Source organism: Fulmarus glacialis, unplaced genomic scaffold, assembly GCF_000690835.1.
Source record: "Fulmarus glacialis isolate BGI_N327 unplaced genomic scaffold, ASM69083v1 scaffold10969, whole genome shotgun sequence".
In the NCBI taxonomy this organism is placed as follows: Eukaryota; Metazoa; Chordata; class Aves; order Procellariiformes; family Procellariidae; genus Fulmarus; species Fulmarus glacialis.
In genome coordinates this window covers 20,901-41,104 of record NW_009231401.1, presented here as the reverse complement: position 1 = coordinate 41,104, position 20,204 = coordinate 20,901, and the positions used below count along the sequence as shown (strand labels likewise).

The 20,204-nt window shown below is 34.6% G+C and overlaps 1 protein-coding gene across 1 annotated transcript in view; it reads left to right on the top strand.

The window, feature by feature from the left end:
- IDE (insulin-degrading enzyme) overlaps window positions 1–20,204 on the top strand; it is a 57,029-nt gene that overhangs the window by 24,855 nt on the left and 11,970 nt on the right. Inside the window, 7 exon segments of the mRNA XM_009584561.1 lie at window positions 2,566–2,668; window positions 3,630–3,752; window positions 6,186–6,268; window positions 10,695–10,839; window positions 13,595–13,705; window positions 15,760–15,880; window positions 18,207–18,298. Coding sequence (XP_009582856.1) covers window positions 2,566–2,668; window positions 3,630–3,752; window positions 6,186–6,268; window positions 10,695–10,839; window positions 13,595–13,705; window positions 15,760–15,880; window positions 18,207–18,298 — 778 coding nt within the window.

Below are 20,204 nucleotides of genomic sequence, written 5' to 3'. Positions count from 1 at the left end.
AATTATTTTTAGCTCTTTAATTTTAGTATGTTCCTACGGCAGATGTTTGGGTGCTTGGATTGTCACTACTGCTTGACCATCGGTATGTTCGAGAAGTGTAGAAGGAGTGAATGTCGAGTAACAGAGATCTGTGTATTATAGTATGAAACACTTCTGTCTTGTTGCTCAGACAGCATGATTATTGGAATTTTATCAGGATAATCTTTTAGCTTAAGACTCATCTTTTTTTGGTTTTTTATTTTTAATTTTTATTTAATGGATGGAAAGGCCTGGTAGGTTGCTCTGAAATTCTAATAGACTTTATGATTTTTATAGTCTCCTAGCAACTTAATTTGTACATGATAGAGCTTTTGCTCACCAGCTGTCCAAGTGCAAAATGCAAAACATAATAGAATATTTCTGCGTCTCATTTTAATAACGTCTCATTGTAAACAACAATCTCTCTAATAGATTTCACCTTGTTGACTGAGCTAGTGTCTGCTGTGTTGCAAGAACAAATACTTTCTAGGATTAAAGTGCTTAGTTCTTTGCTGAATATTTGTTTAGTATTGTTCCTTTTGTGTAAAAAATGAGATAGATGTGACATGCAAACAGATATGAAACCATTTTGTATGAAGTCACAATAAAAATGTTAGCCATTTCTATTGCCATTTGCAATGAGAGATGAAATAATGTATCTCTTAGAGATGAATATTCTTATTCCGGTTTGGATATTGTGTAACTTTTACAGAGGAGCAGGGGTTGTTTTGTGTACGTGTGTGCGTGTTCATGCTAATCATGTGGTTCTTTCAAAGGTAGGGAGTAAAAATTTCTCCCTTCCTCATCCCAGAGGAAATCTGCATCCCTGAAATGTGAGATTTGATTGCTCCTCTTTAGTGTGTATGATTTAAAATATTGTCTCAAAATGACACAGTCTGTAGCGCAAGTTCCGCTTCAATTTTTGAATCTACTGCTAGCGAATGTGTCTTTACAGTCCCATGTGACTCTGAGATGTACTTGTCGTTTATTTAAATGCATCTAATGCTAGCTATTTACCCCACTGTTCTCCTGCTACTTGAACTGCAATGCACAGATTAAATTATTAATAATTTGAAAATCTTCATAATAGGGGAATCTAAAACTAAACACAGCAGAATCCTATTTTCTTCAACCTTCTTGGATCATTTAGTCATTTATGTGTAAACATTAGATTAAAAAGGAGGGATGAGGACATAGGCATTTACAATATTAATAGTCCACATATTTAAACTTTTCAACGTATTGCAAAATTCATCCCAAGAGTATTCTCCAGTAGCATATTTGTAAAGTAAAATACTATAGTTTGAGGCACATCCATATGCCTGTTTTGATTTACGCTCCACTTTGCCATGCACATTAGAAATACACAACAGAATGTTCCTGGCCTGAAGATATTGTGATTAAAAAAAGAACACTTACATTCTATATATTTTTATGTTTTAATGTGCATTTTAGCCTTCTGCACAAGATTTGACAAAGTTCGTTACTGTGCTATTCAGCATCTAGGGATTGTTAAATATATGTTGGAGATAATTGTGCTACTTCTTTTGACCATTACAGAATTCTTATAAACATCTACTTACTCTTAAAGCTAGCTACTTACTTCCATTGAATACTCTTTTGTGTTGTAGGTTGTTAAAAAGAATTAAAGGAGTTTTCTTGATACCTGTTATGAAGACTACTGAAAAAATACTGATAGTTTTGTAATTTTCTTTATTCTCGATTTCCTCTTATTTAGGTGTATTGTTTAGTTCAAGGAGTGTTTGGACGATGCTCTTAGTCATATGGTTTAGTTTTAGGTAGTCCTGCAAGAAGCGGGGAGTTGAACTTAATGATCCTTACGGGTCCCTTCCAACTTGAGATATTCTATGATTCTGTGACTTAGGTTTCTAATTGAGTATAATTCTGTGATATTGACTGTAAAATACATTAATCTTCCTGCTTTTCTTCCCTTCTCCTCAAAAAAAACAAACCAAACCAAACCAAAAAAAAAGGGGAGAAACAGGTATCAATCTGAAATGAGAATATGAGAATGATATGAAATGAAGAAACTCTCTTACTATCAGACGATGAATGGGAGAGTGAAACTGCAATAACATAATCTAAAACACTAGGTCTGGAATAAAATTTCTGTAGTCAGTATTTTCACATATCAAAGTGTTGATATAGGTGGTATGAAAAATCTTGTAGTCACTTCATTAATTTTGTAGAAGATTTCAAGGACTGCTTTCTGTGTTTTTTGTGGAACAAGGACAAAGTCTAAAAAATAGAAATTGCATGCAACAATAATTGTGTGTAACTCTAGGTTGTAACCCTTCAGAAAAACAGTAAAATTAAATGATGCCGATAACCTGATTTCATGGTCAACCCTAGAGTGTAGTTCAGTATATGTATATTTGCTATTCAAATGTACCGTGTAATTGTCCAGGGACCATTTCCAGAAAGAAATGCATTTTAGTGATGGAATAGAAATAGTGCTCTGAATCATTTCTCACAGTCTTTTCTCAGTCACATTCATGACAAAGTGCTTCGTCTCTTTGTTTTCAGAGTTGCAATAGTTTCCAAGTCTTTTGAAGGAAAAACTGATCGAACAGAAGACTGGTATGGAACACAGTACAAGCAAGAAGCAATTTCTGATGAAGTTATTAAGGCAGGTTAAAACTTTTAATATATTCTAATATCTGCAAGTGAAAGACAGTGGTAAATTCTTTGTCTAATTTTCCATTTAGTTGAAGGGAGGACAAATCTGTTGCTCTACATAGCATGGAAATTGTACAATGAGTCTGTTAATATTAAGAGAAGTAAGGATCTTGTGTTAGTCTTCAGATTTCAAATATTTATTACATGGACAGATACATTTTAATGGTTTTAAACCGTGTTAAGTACATGGAATGTTATACCATTTTTGCTATAAAAGATCCATAATATGCAGTGGCTATTTAAAAATGTAAGCATTAACTTTTTAAAACTTAGTCTCTATTAAATGTTAATGAACTAATCTGTTCTTAAGAAAGGAATCTTCTTACAACTGCTATATGTAACTATTTCTGAAACTGATTTTTGCAACTTAGAAAATGAGTATATTTTGCCAATTAAATGAGCTTCTAAAAATCAAAACTCCAACAAAGGCGGTGGGCAAATCCGTATTGAAACTTGTTACTGATCTATTCTTTTAAGAAGAGATGACTGTAAAATACAAGCTGGAGCTAAATTGGACCTGCCGAGCATGCTTTGAACAGACATTGCATAGGAACACTTCACTTACTTTAAATGTCCGTACCTATGTTCTTGATTAGAATTCTTGCTTATGTAGTTAGTTTAATATCTTCATTTAGAGTTCACAGTAGCAGAAAAGATGAGACATAGAACCACCTTGTACTCCACTGTAAACTTTTGAAAATTATTTTTTATCTTTTGTCTTCCTCCTTGGACCACTTCATCCTGTTGATAGCCTACTCCAATTTGGTTTCTCCTGTTATCTTAGTAGTATTTACATATAAGCTAGTGGAACACATTTTAAAATCTTTTGTAACAGCATAAAATAAATAAGTATGTATCCATTAATTAAGCAGAAATTCTACTTAGCCTCATTATTTCTGCTATTTATCTAGAAATGGCAAAATGCTGACCTGAATGGGAAATTCAAGCTTCCAATGAAGAATGAGTTCATTCCTACTAACTTTGAGATTTTGCCATTGGAAAAAGATGCGACACAGTACCCTGCCCTTGTCAAGGTAAGCTATCTGTATTTGTTCTGTTTGCTAGCTAACCTTCTGGGAAGTTAGCGGTTAATTCCTGTGTGTTTTTAAAATACAGATCATGTCATATTCTGAGGTATAATAAACAAAAAAGTACAAAACTTAAAGATACTGCTAGAAAGACAGTAGAAAGTTCATTCTTGCTAAACTTTGGATTATGACTATTTGGCTTCCTATGAAAATGAATCTACAAACAGCTTGAACTCTCTTTGCCCTTTTGAAAGTGTGTTAACAGTTGATAGAAATAGTATTAAAGCTGTTTATTCAGCAGAAGGGTGACTGCCACTCTTGTGGTTTTTTTGAGTAGCGTTCAGTAAGTTGGGGGTGTAGACAGGCTATTCTTTTGTAACTGTGAATGGAAGAAGCTTGTGATTGCATGGAGAAAGGGAGAGAGAGATGTAAACGTGTAAATAAACATCACTCTCCAGTCTCCTGGAAGCATCATTTAATGATCCCAACATGTTTAGCAAATCTCAGTTTTTCTGAGTATTTAAAATATGCTAAAGCGTAATTGTCTTTGCTAACGCTCATCTCTGTTCGAGGTTTAGTTGGGGGATAAATAGGAAAAGTCTTCTGCAATTACATGTTGTGCTTCAGCTTGAATACTCAATTCAGGAATACTTTTTGTACGCTAGATTAGTATGTCTACTTCAGTGCAAAGACATCCTTCAGGAAAACATACTTGTTCTGCACAGGGCATTTTAGGTATATACTTGAAGCAGTATTACTAACAGAGGAGGACTTTGAGCCTATGTTTATGTTCATCCTGAATGGAAACCCTAAACCTCGGCAGGGACACATACTACAGCTCTATTAAGTAACACTAATTGGTTTGCTACAGAAACTTGATGGTCCTTCGGTGTCTCTGTAGCAACTAGGCAATTGATCCACACAAAAGCTTTGCTTTAAGGCATCATTGCTGTAGAAATGTATTTGCCTTTAGTTTTTGCTTTCCCTTTAAAATACGTTTTCTGAGGGAAAATGTTTTTAATCATCTGTACTTGATGAAATAGACATTATCTATTTCGCCTGCATCTCTTCTACTTTCTCCCCACCTGTATGTCTGTGCCATTTTCCTTTTGTGGGCCCTGGCATTTGTCTGACCCCACAGCAAAACATTGCAAGAAGTAGATCAGCAGAGATTAGCTGTCCAAAAAAAGCAATTTTTCTGCTGTTTTGTATGCCTAAGTGAGCTTACTATGGACTGGACCAGTGTTGTGGAGAAAGGGAGGGACAGGAACATAAGTGCAGGAACAGGATGGCCATTTTCACTGGCAGCATGTCACTAGGTCACCTCTGTTGTAAAGGCACATCTTGTCCTGAAAAACCCTCAGGAAAGAGGGCAGTTAAGATACGGGCTTTGGCCTGAGGGTCAGGTTGTTACTATGGACTGCAGCTAGCGATCTCCAGCTATTGGATCAGGTCTCCAGTACTACAGACAGGCTCTACTGTTTATCATTCTGTCCCTGATGTAAGATGTATTCTGAATTGCGTAGTAGCAATTTAACAGAATAAATATTCTGTTGTCTCAGAGAGAAGCTGTAATTTGGCTTTTTAGTATGAGTCAAATACTGTGTAGAGGAAGGTGTGCTGTAAGAGATGAGACTTACTTCTTTTATGCAAAAAGGAGGAGGAAAATACCATGCCAAATCCCTGAGAAGCAAAGAACATCTGCTCAAAAATATGAGAAAGAGAAGTAATTTTACATTTAAAAGTTCTCTCTTATTATGTATAGCAATTTAAAGAAAAGGTGTTGGGGGGATAAAGTTAACTAGAATTGGAACAGAGAGAGAGTATCTATTTCACAGCTTTTGTGGGAGAAGAAGCAATAGGGGAGGTTGTTTAGATTCTTCCCTGTACTAGGAGATTATTCTAAAAAATTCTGGTGACAGATCTTTTAGCTAATTTCAAACTAGTTTCATTACTTTTTCTAAATGCGTATGTGTTTTTTATTACCAATGTTACTTTAAAACAACATACAATGCATTAATATTTTTTACTAAAAGCATTAAATACACAATTATATTCTTAGTCTACAACATGTAACCATATGCTGCTGTAATGCTCCATAATGGCACATCTTTTAATGCCAGCATTAGCAGGGAATTTTGTGACACTAACTCTATATTTGTCTTTGATCACTCCTGCTCTAGAAAAGTAGTTCCCATTTTGATCATAAACTTGTTCACAATGCTGCAGCCATTTAACTGCTTGTTAAGGTGACGTATGGTAGGTAAGAAGAGAGTCTCAGTAAGGATAGATAGATGTATACACAAATGTATATAGCAAGAATATGAATTTAAGGGGACAACACTAAACTGAGATTTGAAGTGGTGAAGAGATTTTTTAAAAATAGCGTAATATATTGCAGTTAAAATTTAGGTGACTTAACCTCTTTTCTTGACACAGGACACTGCTATGAGCAAACTATGGTTCAAGCAAGATGACAAATTTTTTTTGCCAAAAGCTTGTCTCAACTTTGAATTTTTCAGGTATGCAATGTTAAGTATATCACATAAATTGCTCTCCAAAACTTTCTTGTTTGTTGGGAATCTGCACTTCTGTGGCAAAAACTTTCTTGCATGTAATGAGGCTTTAAAACGTTTGTCCTTACTTGGGAATATGCAATAAAATACAGGTAGCAGGAAGGCTCATATAAGTTATGCAGTAGTTGAGTTAACAAGCGGTTTGAGGTGCTCCATCTATATTAACAGGAAAAATTTATCTAAAAATACTTTTAAAACAAATTTTCTTCTATGTTTTATATGCTACACCTGAAATATGCCTGCCTATAGGACCTACTACATACTGCAATATACCACTTTAAAAATGGGTGTGTATTGGTTTTAATTAATGACTAAATCGCAACTATTCTAAGATAGATTTCTTTATATAATGCTATTCTGATAATGGTTTTAGGTTCAAATTCTGTTTTAATTTGCATAATGCAAGGCAGTATAAAATTCTAAGTGCTTAAAATTGTGGGATTTTATTTAACTGACACCACCAACTGATTTTTTAATTTTTTTTTTTTTAGAAGAAAAGCGTCTGTATTATCAATGAATGTGTGATTCTCACCTCAAGATGCGTGATAGTGCTGTAATGTTAATTCTGGTCTTGCATTATTTTTGTCACAGGAAAATTACCTTTTTTTTTTAAGTGAGCATGACAATGATGTACCTTCTTAGTGTTCCTTTCAAGTAATAATTTCTAACTTTTGAATTAAAAAAATACTGCTGTCTTTAGAGTGCAGCTATTTCCGTGCTGGACTACTGAAAGTGAAAATAATTTCAGGAACTCCCCTCCTTTGGCCTAATTAAATGATTCAGTGATATTGCTGGAAAGGCTATTATGTGGGCTCTGATAGATACTCATAGATGCACTGTTGAGTCCTTGTTTTGAGTAACCACTTGAAATTTTTCTTGGCAGAATTTTAGATAGAGGGTTTTTTCAGAGAGTGTCTTGGTACTGGTGTTCGTACTAGTTGGGGAAAATAGGTTACCTGGGCATTTCCTCTTTCTTTTTGCATTTTGAAACCACAGGGCAAACATTCAACTGTTCCAACTTCGACATATCAGGAAATGGAAGATCAAAATGGTAACTGCCCATCTCTTATTCAGAGAACAACTGCAATACTTTGCCTTCTTGTTCATACCTGGTGGCTTTCCCTTGTACTATGTTTGGCCAAAATCCAAAATAGAATTTTATCAATGGACACTGAGTTTATGTTACACAGTTGCGGGCTTTTTTAAAATCAATTCCAAATGAACTATGAGTGATCCAATCGCTATACCAGTTTGTGAACGATTAAAAGATAATAATTGATTTTATGTAGAGCACACAAACGTGTAAGTATGCGCACATACGCACAATATCATAGAATCATAGAATGGTTTGGGTTGGAAGAGACCTTTAAAGGTCATCTAGTCCAACCCTCCTGCAATGAGCAGGGACATCTTCAACTAGATATGTGGTGATAGTCTTTCCCACTTAGATTTGTACTTTCATCTCAGTAAGTCCTTTTAAAAAGCCAGGAGTACTTGAGCTTTGCTGACTAATGTAATGGAATGATTTGTCTCTTTCATGCTAGGAATGGTTACAGGAGGAAAGCTGGCTTTTTTCTTGGGGTTGGGGGCGAGGATTCTTTCCTTTTCTTTAAAAATAAGATGGTAATTGTATATGAATGGATGCAAGGAGATTTTGACAATATTGGGTACATCATCTCCAAAAGAAGTTGTGAGCAGGTTTGTCTGGTTTTGATACTTAAGAAAAATTCTTAGTGAATCTCTCTCTCTTTTGAGGGTGGTCATGCTGATGATCGTTGGAGGAAATGGTGAAATGTATAGTGTTTATTCATGAGACTTGATGAAATTACCCATATCTCTTGTGGCCAAGTGAATTGGTGAATAAAGCCATCTTAATAAGTGGGTTTTCATAAAAAGGTTTAGCCTCAATTCTAGATCAGAATATGGCTATGCTGCCATGTAGCAGATTACAAGAATTTGTTCACACTACAGACTGCTTCAGTAAGATAGAAAAAACTAGGAGGATTTCTTCTGCCTGCAGCCCTGATCATCACAAATCATTGGAAGAATTCCTGACCCAGATGTTATAGCAGCAACTGTTGTGTTGATGAATTAAGAGGAGGTTGATGAGGGTGGTTTCTCCTCAAACATACAAATCTAGTAGGAACAATCTGAGTATATGAACCTCTTGAAGCCTTGTTCCAAAACTGAAAATCCTTACATGGCACCAGTCTTGCATTAAAGAAACACCACGGTAAAAATCTCTTGACACGGGACTTATCATCCGGTTTAAAGGATGATGATAAGCTTTTGCTTTTTTATGAATTATGACGTAAGAGCTCAACAAGTATCCTTTTTTAAAAGGAAGCAAAATAACAGTGCAATGTGCTGTTGTCTTGAAAACTTTCTAAAGGTGGTTATAAACTCTGCACTTCAAGTTTCCCAACGTTTAGAGAGACGGAGGTTAAAAATACAATGCTAATTATTTTTTAACTGGATGCTTGCTACCTTCCAGTTTAAGAAATATTTCAAGCAACTGGAGTAGCTCATAAGGTAACCCAGGATCAACACTTCAGTGTTGATTCCAGCTATGTCACTTACAGCTCCGTTTGAAAGGGGAAAAGACTTCAACATTTTTCAAATACACTATCAGTGATTGAGTTGTTCTGCTTCCTCAAGTCTAGTCAAAAAAAGGTAAACTAGAAATAAGCATTTATTTACAAAGTTGTCAGTAATAGAAGGCAATTCCCAGAACAGTGTTACAATAATTGTTTTCTGTTATTTTTCACTTGAGGATTAATGATTTAGTAGTCATCTTTATTTTCAAAACTCCCTGTTGGCCTTTGCCAGCTAACTGAGTATACAGAAGTTGTAACTGATGTGGACAAAGTAGTCACTCAAACTGCTTAAGTCTCTATTCTAGTATCAAAATGGAAAAGAATATAATGAGTTTGGAGGAAGGTTTATGATAACATAGGATTGACCTACATCTTGGTTTGAATTCAGTCTTAATTAAAAAATTCAATATTAATTGGATTTGCATCATTTGGCATATTGAAATTGGCTCAGTTTTGGGAAATTCTCATTGTAGAGAGAAATGCAAATAGCAGAGTCTTTTTTTTTTTTTTTTTTTGCCCTCCCCCCCACGCCCCAACTGACGTGTTTGCTTAAGTTACACAATCCCAAGCCCAGAATAATTAACCCAGTGGTAATAAAAAAGCGTATCCTAGGCTAAGATTTCAGACTATAGTAGGCTCTGCTTCTCTAATAGAATTTTTTTTTTTTTTCTTTTTCCTTTCTCTTCTCATGCTTCCTTTCCTTAATTTAAAAGGAAGGAGAAGTCAAGGCCATACTAAAAACTACTAGGAACCTTCTTAAAAATACCTTTGCAATTAATTATAAAGTTATCAGCATGTGTGTTGTGGCAATGTGATCTTTGTTTTACTACGTTATTGTTGGTATACACTGTGAAATACCATGCTATATAGGCGTAAACATATATAATAGCATATGACCATTAGTAACTGCTTAGGGAAAACAAATGCAAATGGTGTGGTTTTGAATTATAAGCCATATCCTGACAGCAAATTGTTTTAGATACTGCTGATTATTTCTGTGAAATTGATAATGCATTTACATGTGCTTCAGAAGCTTTAGAAATAAATATTCAATCATAGTACAAATAACTTGTCTTGACTTTGCAAATCTTTAAAACACAGATATTTAACAGCTAGCGCAGCTGAAACATGGCTTGAGTCTTTGAGTTGCGTTTCTCTTTTTGAGAAATTTGCGACAGTATTATATGTGATCAGATGCTTCAAATACAACAGTAGAGCTTGTATAGTTGTTGCCATTAAAAAGATAACACAAAAAATTACAGTGGTATGATAATAGATATGCCAAACTTCTTTCCTGAGCTGAATTTACCATGTACTGCATATTTTTCATACCGCAAATTGCTAATCTCTTAATTTTTGTTATAGAAACGACTTCATTTTCTGATAGTGTAGAAGTATTAATTAAATTAATGTTCAGTACGTGGGCTTTCATTTCAGTCTATTAAATTATGTTGGTTATTCAGGGTGTATTTAGTTTATTTTACTGCTGGTAAATTCTGACTGTGCAGGAAAGTAAATACAACTTGTCTTGATTTATGAGCAGAAATAAGAGATTATCTCTGGAATCTTCAATATATTTAAGCTCAAACCATAAGCAAGCTAAAAAATTATTTTCAGATATGTTCGTATTTGGCTTCAAAATAGAAACCCTTCATAACGGGATCCATCAGCATACTCGCAGTAAATATTGTTTCCTTCAGATCGAACTTAAAAGGCCAAAAGAAACTGAGAAATAATTTTAAACTGCATATTTTACTTTCAACATTTTCTTCCAGCCCATTTGCTTACGTGGATCCCTTGCATTGTAACATGGCCTATTTGTACCTTGAACTACTCAAAGACTCCCTCAACGAGTATGCATATGCAGCAGAACTAGCTGGCTTGAACTATGATCTCCAAAATACCATCTATGGGATGTATGTAAGTACCCAAATCAAGGAAAAGCTTAGAGCCTTAAAACTACTTCCACTCATCAACATTTTTATATTGATTTGCTGGAAGGACTTTTATTTTAAAAATGGGTCTAAGGCTGTTACTCCTTTTGATCTTGGTTATTAACCATCCTTTCTTTAATTTGAATTTTAAGTTGAATTTTGTTCAAAGTCTTCAACAATCTTTCCATTCATAGTAAGCAAATTTTCTTCTTTATTTTTATATCATTCATGAAATTAATTAGTTGTAAGATTTGTTCCTCCATTTAAAAAAAGGAAAAAAGCAACCCTAATCCAAGCTTACATATTTATTTCAGTTTGTCAGATATCTACTAAAAACTTTCTGACTGATGGGGTAGAAGACCCCTTTTAATGCTATTAAATAAATGGTACACTTCAGCTTTCCTGTTCAAGAACTACTGATCATGAGGCTGCATATACATACTCTTCAGTCATGTTTCTTCATCCATTACTTTGTCACTGCTTGAGGTATCAAAGCATTTCTTTTGTTTTTCTTTTTGTTAGTCGCTACATTTATGCTGATCCTCTCCATTGCAACATGACATACCTGTTTATCAGGTTATTGAAGGATGATTTAAAAGAGTATACATATGCAGCACGCCTCTCAGGTTTGATCTATGGCATTGCATCAGGAATGAATGCAATACTTGTAAGTAAGAAAAAAACGCAGGAAGAAATGAAACAGCTTGGGAGTTGTTGAGCTTGGAGAAAACATTTGACTTCTGCATTTCTAAATGAGATGGTTAATGTTTTTTTCCTTGCATATTTCTCATGAATTAAAGGCAAAGCAAAACTGTATTTTAATGAGTACTGAGTGACCTGTTTAAGATTGCAGTGTCTTGTGAACATGTGTGCAGTGCAATTGTTGCATTCTAGTTCACATTTTTACTTGCTTGCATGGTAATCTTGAAAGTACTATTGCTGGTTTCTATATAAAAAGATTAACTTTTCTGTTGAATGAATCTCAACTTTACAGATCTTGTTACAATTTTTTAATTCTGCTGTAGTGAGCTGTGGAAATGGATTGTGCATGTGTTCATTAGAAGGCAATGCTGGATATTTACGGCTTTTCCTTAGGGTTTGTTTTTATTACATGTTTTAAAATCTGTTTTAAAGTGCTGACAATACTTACTTGATAAATACTGATATTATGATAAACAGTTATTTCTTACTCAGCTTCTCCTATAAGATTTATGATAAGAGATTTTAATAGTCTCTCTTGAAGTTCTGTTTATTAACCATCATTTTATACCAAAATGTGTGTTGAAATTTCCTATAGAAGTATTATTTTCCAAAGCATCCTAGTAAGAGAATATACTGTATATTGTCTTTACATTTTCTGTATGAAAGAGAGTGCTGCAATTTCTTTTTTTATGCAATGCAAATCTCATTTCCTGGTAGCATTCACTTAACTTACTGCAAACATGGTTATCTATTCTCAAGCTTGCTGATGTTTCCACGGTCAGAGTTAATTCCTTTAAAAAAAAAAAAAAAAAAAGGTTGTGTGTGTAATTTTCTTCATTTTCAGTCACAGTTTAGAAGTTTAGAGTTATTTTAAATGTTTGGGTTTTGTAGGGCCTTTATATTCTACTGTAGAGATTCTGGTTTTGCATATTAAAATCAGTTTACTCCATTTTGATATCTGGGAGCTTCTGATATTCTTTTCTATATTGTGAGAAGTTTTATAGTCAATAGGTGTAACTGTACAATGTTTATACTTTAAGCAAGGACAGATGCTACACTGAAAACAATCACCATGGGTTCGTACACTAATTTAGGATATCAGCCTTTGTCGTAAATCCATTTATGATAGCTTTTGCTTCAAAATTCATGGTTCAGATATGTTTCAGCAACTATAGAAGAAAAAATTCTTTCTGCTGGAAAGTAGGAATTCACCTGACCTGTGTGTTGGTTTGTGTCCTAAAATTTAGTTTTACCCTTAATAATTAAACTGCACAAATCCAATTAAATTCCTGTTTCAAGATACCAAATTTTGAAGCTCCCCCCCCGCACCCCCCAAAGGCCTTCTAATGCCTTTTTTCACTAGACAAACTTTCTGTAGCTTGGTGCAATCACATAGTCGTTTTTAAGTTTCTATGTTGGTTTTTTAAATTACCAAGTTTATTTCATGTATACTTTCAAAAAGATGTGTATGATCAGGCCAATATCTCATTACGATTGTAGACGAACAACCTTGATGTTTCAGCCCAGCACCCTCCTGGTTATAAATTCTGCTGCTGTTGACAGTACCCCTTTTCTTGTAGTACTGCTTACTTCCACTTACGTAAAATATTTTTTTGAGCAACAAGATAAACATGAAACAAGGTTAAAAGTAAAATGGAGAGAATATTTAAAAAGGCTGTGAATCTGGATTTCATTACTAAAATGAGAAACCTAGAGTAAAACTATTTCAGTACTCCAAATGTATAGTTAACTGTACTCGATACTCATAATTAAAAATCTGTATTCTGAGTACCATTTGCTTACATCAATACGAAATCACATTAATTCTCTGCATTCATAACTCCTGGGCAAATATGCAATATTATATTTGTCAGTTAGGTATTTTCTGATGGTTAAAGGGATTTTATTTCAGAATGAGTTAATGTTGAATTTAGAGTAAGTGTTGAAAAGTGTATTGTTCATTGAAGTATACAAGACTTGGTAATTGTTTTATTCTTTTATCTTCCACATTTAAAGCAACTTATGCACTTTTTCCATAGCTTTCTGTAAAAGGTTATAATGACAAGCAACATATCTTGCTTAAGAAGATCATTGAGAAAATGGCTACTTTTGAGATTGATGAAAAACGATTTGAAATTATCAAGGAAGCGGTAAGCTACGTGAGAAATTTGCATGAGTAATTTAAAATTGAATGCATTGACTTGAAATGAAATCTTAGGGCTGATTATCCATGGAAATACAGAGTGAAATTCTGCCTCATTGGGACTGCAGAAGCTTTTTTCTTTTGTCTTTTTTGTGGCCATGAGTTTCCCGGAGCATTTATGTTACATTCTTTGGTTAAAAATAGCCGGCCCTGGAATCTTCTTTCAGTCGGTCTTTTTTAAGATTGATCAAGGGATTGCAACTCGCTTTGATAGGAGTAGAAATCTAAGAAGGGTGACGGGGGAGGAAATCTTAACTTTATATCCTGTTTTACAATTTGGAAAGGCCCCAGTGAGATCTAGCAATAAAAAAAGGGGAAAATGGATGAAGGGGGAAAGGAAGTGTTGAAAAGATTTGCAACATTTCTTCTCCCCAGATGTGAAGAGGAGCTCTGCTCCTGGGCCAAGATCCTTTGGTGCAAAAGTAACCAGCTGGTTAAGTATATGCTGACTTCTGGAAGTCTCACTTCCTAAATTTAATGACTGATCTATATATATGGAATGTAAGTCAGATTTTTTTTTTTTTTTTTAGCTCCTGAAGTAAGTTCATGAACGGTATTATATTTGCTAAGCCAAACAAGATACAGAATTGTTATTCTGGTGCTTTCTTTAGAGCAAGACAGAGGTAAAACAAAGGGAATGAACAAATCAGGTATTGGCACTCACAGCAATGACTTGTTGTGGAAGCGAGTGCACAAGGATTACACTGGTGTTGGGGCACAGGATGACTTCTGGCCCAGAAAGCTTGCAAATAGTCTGCAGTAGATGAGAGAGCTAGGGCTGCAGGGAAGATCACTCCATGCTTGCTCTGGTCTTTAATACTCTGCTGCTGGTAATTTTTGAACAGGTGACTGGCCTAGACAGACACCAGGGCCATCTTTAGTTCATTACTATTTAGTAGGAAATTCTAAGTAGGTCGACATAAAACATGAGGTAGATTTATTATAATAGCACTTTATTTAAGACTCTGTGTACTAAGATACATTGTCTGCAAAGTTTTAACTGGACAAATGTTAAAGTAAAAAAACCCAACCCACAGGTCTGTGAATGACCTGTTTTGGATTATTTTCTTTTAGTTTAAGTTGTTTCACTGATTGTCTTTACAGTTCACTTGAACTTTGTCTCTGTATTATGCATGTTTTGTCATTTTATAGACCTTTGTTACTTAGGCCTTTTGTGTATGTAAAATAAGAACAAAATACAAAAAAACCCAGACAGGTGGGGAGATTGCAGGTTTTCCCCTCATGTCTACACCTAACAGATCAGGGAGATACCAGCTTCTGGCTTCTGTTTGGAACAGATAGAAGGATGCAGCCTCAGCAACTTCATGCTTGCTGTTTCTCACTCATGTGCCCTGAAACGAGTTACTTTTCTCCTGTACTGGAAATTATCCCAGCTTGCCAAAACTATTAGTTTGCATTTTCCAGTTCCTTTGGTAGAGGAAAAAAGTTTTGCTTGTTTTGTAAAGGTGCAACTGGACTAGAAAGGCGTTTCTTTTGGAGAAGCTCACTGATTCTTCTCTCATACCTCCTTTATCCAGGCAAAGAATGCAAAGAATTTCCCAGATGCTCTTGTATTTTTCTAACCAAGTCAGCCCAGGGAAGCAACTGGGAGAAAAATACATTTTCTATTAGCGACATTCCCCCACTCCACCCCTGGACAGTTATCATAGAATGCGTATTTCCTGGGTAGAGCAACTTGATCTAAATACTTATTTAGGTCTAACTGCAATAATTTAATTTCCAGTCATTAATTTTATGGAGAAGTTTGATTTCATGCTCATTTCAACTATCGTAATGGTTACTGCTTAATCCATAGGCTCAGAAACCTACATTATTACTAAGTTAATTTAACACAATTTTTTAACAGGTCTAACAAGCAAAAGAATGTTCTTGACATCTGAAATGTATCTTTTTGATGGTACACAAAGTTGAGAGTACAAGCTTAATATTTTATGTTTAGAATTAGAGTTCTATAATTTGAATTTACTTTTTTTGTTTTAGTACATGAGATCGCTTAACAACTTCAGGGCTGAACAGCCTCACCAGCATGCAATGTATTATCTCAGACTCCTGATGACAGAAGTTGCTTGGACCAAAGATGAATTAAAAGAAGCTCTAGATGGTAATGTTCTGCCAGTTTTAAACTTTATTATTTTTATTTTTCCTTATGGAAAATGTCTTGTTACTAAACTAATGAAGGTACCTATTTTGAACTCTACCCATTATTCAAGTGAAGCCCCTGCAGTGCCAGACCTGAGCTGATGCTAGTGGATGTCGATGCCTCTGCACTTGTCCTCCAGTTTATAGAAAGTATAGTATTTCAGGTAAAAGGCCTCAAATGGCAAAACTTGCAGGTAAAAATTCAGGCAAAACTTGAACAGCTTTGTGGACATGAGCCTGGGTATGGTGAATCCAATGCTTAACCAACACTGCTAAAATCATTTGGCTCTAGTTGACATCTTGCAGACACATTGGAGTGTATCTGTGTTGTACTTCCTGATGTGCATACTATTTTGTTTTTTTCCATTATCAGGGAATCCTAACTCCTATTTCTGTAGATAATAAAGAACTGGAGATAATAAAGAAAAAAGATATAATTTCTGTAGATAATAACAATAATAAAAAATAAAGAACATTGTGGTTCTTAACAAAGAGCAGGCACCCCACTATATTTGGAGGAAGAAGAAATTCCAAATTAACAAATTTAATTGATTTTAATAATAGCTGAAGAACTCTTCCCTACCTGTATCTTACTGTGTTACAACAAAAGGCTGTTACTGGGACAGTTTGAAAAATATTTTCTAATATCTTCTTGGAATACACCGAGACATTCTTTTCAAGAAGAATATCTGGCTTTTGTATTTACTTGAGGGGGTGGATTCAGAATACATATCCGTAGTTGTCAAAGACTGATACATACTATACTGTTTGAAGTTGTGATGCTGAAAACTGCTTCATTAAGATAGACTCTATAGATGCCCTGAGCCAGCTGCACAGGGGTGTGTGTTTTTTCTACAGGATGGCTCCAGGATAGAAATATAAATGTATAGTTGTATAGTTTCTTGAATGATTGCAGGTATCTCTGAGATTAGCAGTGGTGCCAGTGCTGCCTGTAAAGTCGATGACAAAACTAACACTGATTTTCATGGCAGTGGGTTCAGCTATATGTAGGTCATTCTTTTTTTAATGACTACTGAATTTTGAAAAAATAAGAGATTTTCTGATCCATGTGTAAGTTGTCTTTATAAGATTAATGCTACTGTATTCAGCGTAAGAATAGCTAAAAAATGGAATGCTGGAAAGGAATGCTGTCTACTTAGCACTGCAGGATATCTGCTTGAAGTACAGGGAGTTTATGCGTAATTTTTTTTTTCCCCCTCTGTTCCTCTCTCACACTCAATGTGACCGTAATCTTTTACACTATTAGTAAGCAATTCTAGAGACAAAAATTAAGGTTAGGGTTATGCAACAACAAAAGGTTGATTTGGAATCAGGGAAAAATGTGGAAATGAATTTTTTACCGGCGGTCAGTTACCTCTTTTAAGAGAGGGAAAGACTGATAAGCACGGTATAGGATTTTCTAATACAAATACAAATCTGTTAATGTATGCATCCCCCACAGAATAACTGAGTGACCCCACAATCTTAATTGTATTTGTCTTTTCAAAACTTTTGCGAAATACACGAGTATTGTTAGTTTTTATTTTAGTTGAGAAAATGACAAAATGAGAAATTAATGGATTTGGTGATATAGTGTGGGTATTCTTGTAGTGTCAGGGAATTAAGAATGGAGTTGTTGACTTTGGGATGAACATCCCATCCATTCAACCATCCTTCCTTTCTTATTCCATTGATTCTATATGTTAAACTACACTTTGCATTATATATGAAAACCACTATGCAAAGACAGGCTAGCATGGAACGTGTGTGTATGTGTATTCTGGGATATATTGCAAAAATGCTTTTCTTGTGTATTTTTTGTTACAAAGATACTATCAAAACACCATATTTAAGTTGAGGTTCTTTTTTTAGTCTAGATGGTAAATGCACAGTGTGTCTCTCGAGCGTTATGAACTACATGGTGCTTGTTTAGTTAATAACCAAGGCTTTATCTTGGAAGACCACCTGAGTAATTGCAACTGTTTTCTCTGGAGAATGAATGTTTGTTCAGCATGATTGGAAAGAAGGCTTTTTTCTTTTTTTTTTTTTTTTCCTGTTTGGTATCTGGGTCAGACGGTATGTGAATTCTAAGTGAAACAAACTATATGATAAGTGCTGCTATTTAGACCTGGAAACTTTCCAATGTTGCATTTTTAAAGAGAGATTCACTTTTTCATGATGATGAGTTTCTCCTCCTCTAAGAAATGCACCATATCTAATGATGAGTTAGGTACTTCTTAATATAAAAATGCATGTAATTGATTTAACTGTCTAAATATCTGTTCTAGATGTCACTCTTCCCCGCCTCAAGGCCTTTATAGCTCAACTGTTGTCACGGTTACACATTGAAGCTCTTCTCCATGGCAATATAACAAAACAGGTTGGTGTGATACTTTCTTTAATAAAACAATTTTTATTTAAAAGCAGCATAAAAAATGGAAGACTAGTTTAATCTTCTCAGATCTTAAAGCAGTTTTGCCAAATGTGATTTCATAATTTGACTTTGTACATTTTATCTTTATGGGAATATCATAGTGTCATTTTTTCCACTTCAGATTTATTAGGCTAAGTGCTGCCCTTGTATTGCTCTTGGAAATTTAATAAAAAACAACTTCTCATCTAAGTATTTTAAAGTCTATGTTGTGTATCATTACTGTGATGTGATCAAGCTGCATAAGGAACAATGTGCTGCAAATCCTGCTTTTCTATTTAAAAGTTTCAGGCTAACTAGCAAAGATTTAAGAATCCAAGATCCTTCCAAATGAAGTACTTTGCACAAAGCTAAACAGGCATGGTGGGCCATAAAAAAAAAAAGTGTCAGCTCTCAGTTTCGTCTTTTTGGGAGTAAAAATCAGAAAATGTTTGTTCTGTCTTCCATTAAAATAGTAACGGTTTGTATTTGCCTAGGAAATCTAACCAAATATTTGAATATATGTACCAATACAAAATGTAGTACCTTTCTTGTACATTTTTGCATTCTTTTTTTCTAGGGCTGGTATAGCAGTATTTCTGTGTTATGCCAGCTCTGTGATACGTTACTAGCAAGAGATATTATAAACACTGCTAGTGACTGCTGAACGTATGGAGAAGAAAGTTAACTAGTAAGGAGGGGGAAAACAAAAAGCTGAAGGACCCAATAGCACTGGATGCACAAAGTTTTCTTTTTCAAGGTTGTCTCAAATTTTTTTTTTTTTAATTTTATAGAGTATTTTTCATGTGGAGAAACGTAAAAAAGTTTCACTTTTTTCCTTCCTTATTTCTTACGCATTTGTATATGAAAGTTCCATCTGAAATATAACTGAATGACCAGATTTTTTAGATTTCCATGATGATGCAGTCATAGCAGAGAAATGCATTCTTTAGTTGGCATAATGGGTGGCTATTGAAGAGTCCTGCAGCTAGAGAACTGGGAAGGATGTACTGTTAACGCCCGTAGCTGGGTAATGTTTAGAAATGATCCACAAACCTCCCTGAATAGATGTGGGTAGGAAAACTTCTCTGTCCTTCAGTGCCCATGATGTGATCATCACTGACAAAGCTCAGAAATTTTAACCTGGCTCTAAGAATTTTTTCCAACTAAAATTAAATCAAAATTTACATACTCTAGTGACACCTTTCAATACTGAAAAATTTTTCAGTGAATCTGTACTTTTTGAAGAATTAGACCTGTCTAGCTGCTTAAAATTCCCATTTCTTCTTGAATTAATTTCATTCTGATACTTGTTTTTTGGCTGTTCCTTTTATTTATTTGCTGCAAGTGGATGAATAGTAAACTAATCCTGTTCAGAACATCTGTCTGAACAGTTTTGTTGTAAATAGTTTGCTTTAATATGGTGACTTGATTGGAAGAATATATAGTATTTTTCTCTAACCTTTCAAACTGTGTTTTGTTAGACCTCAGTCTTTTTGTCTTCGATATTGGGTCGGGTTTTTGGGCGGTGTTGGAAAGGGGCACATGTTTATTAAGTTTTCAGACCTTTTGCATGTTTTTTATAAGATCACTTGTGTTGTGAGTTTGTGGCAGCGCAGACTAAGAGATTTTGGCTTTCAGACAAAACTGCTTTGTAGCAAGTTACTATAATTTCCAGTATGCAGGCTACAAGAACACATAACCCTTAATAGGTAAACCTTTTGAAGTTAAATCCTTGAATGAAACTAATGATTTTTAAGTTTTTTTCACTACTTACGATTTTTTATTATTATTATTTTAATCCATCAAATAAAAGAAAGTATCCGGGCAATAAGTCCTCATACTACCAGCACGCCAATGGAATGCATGTTTGAAC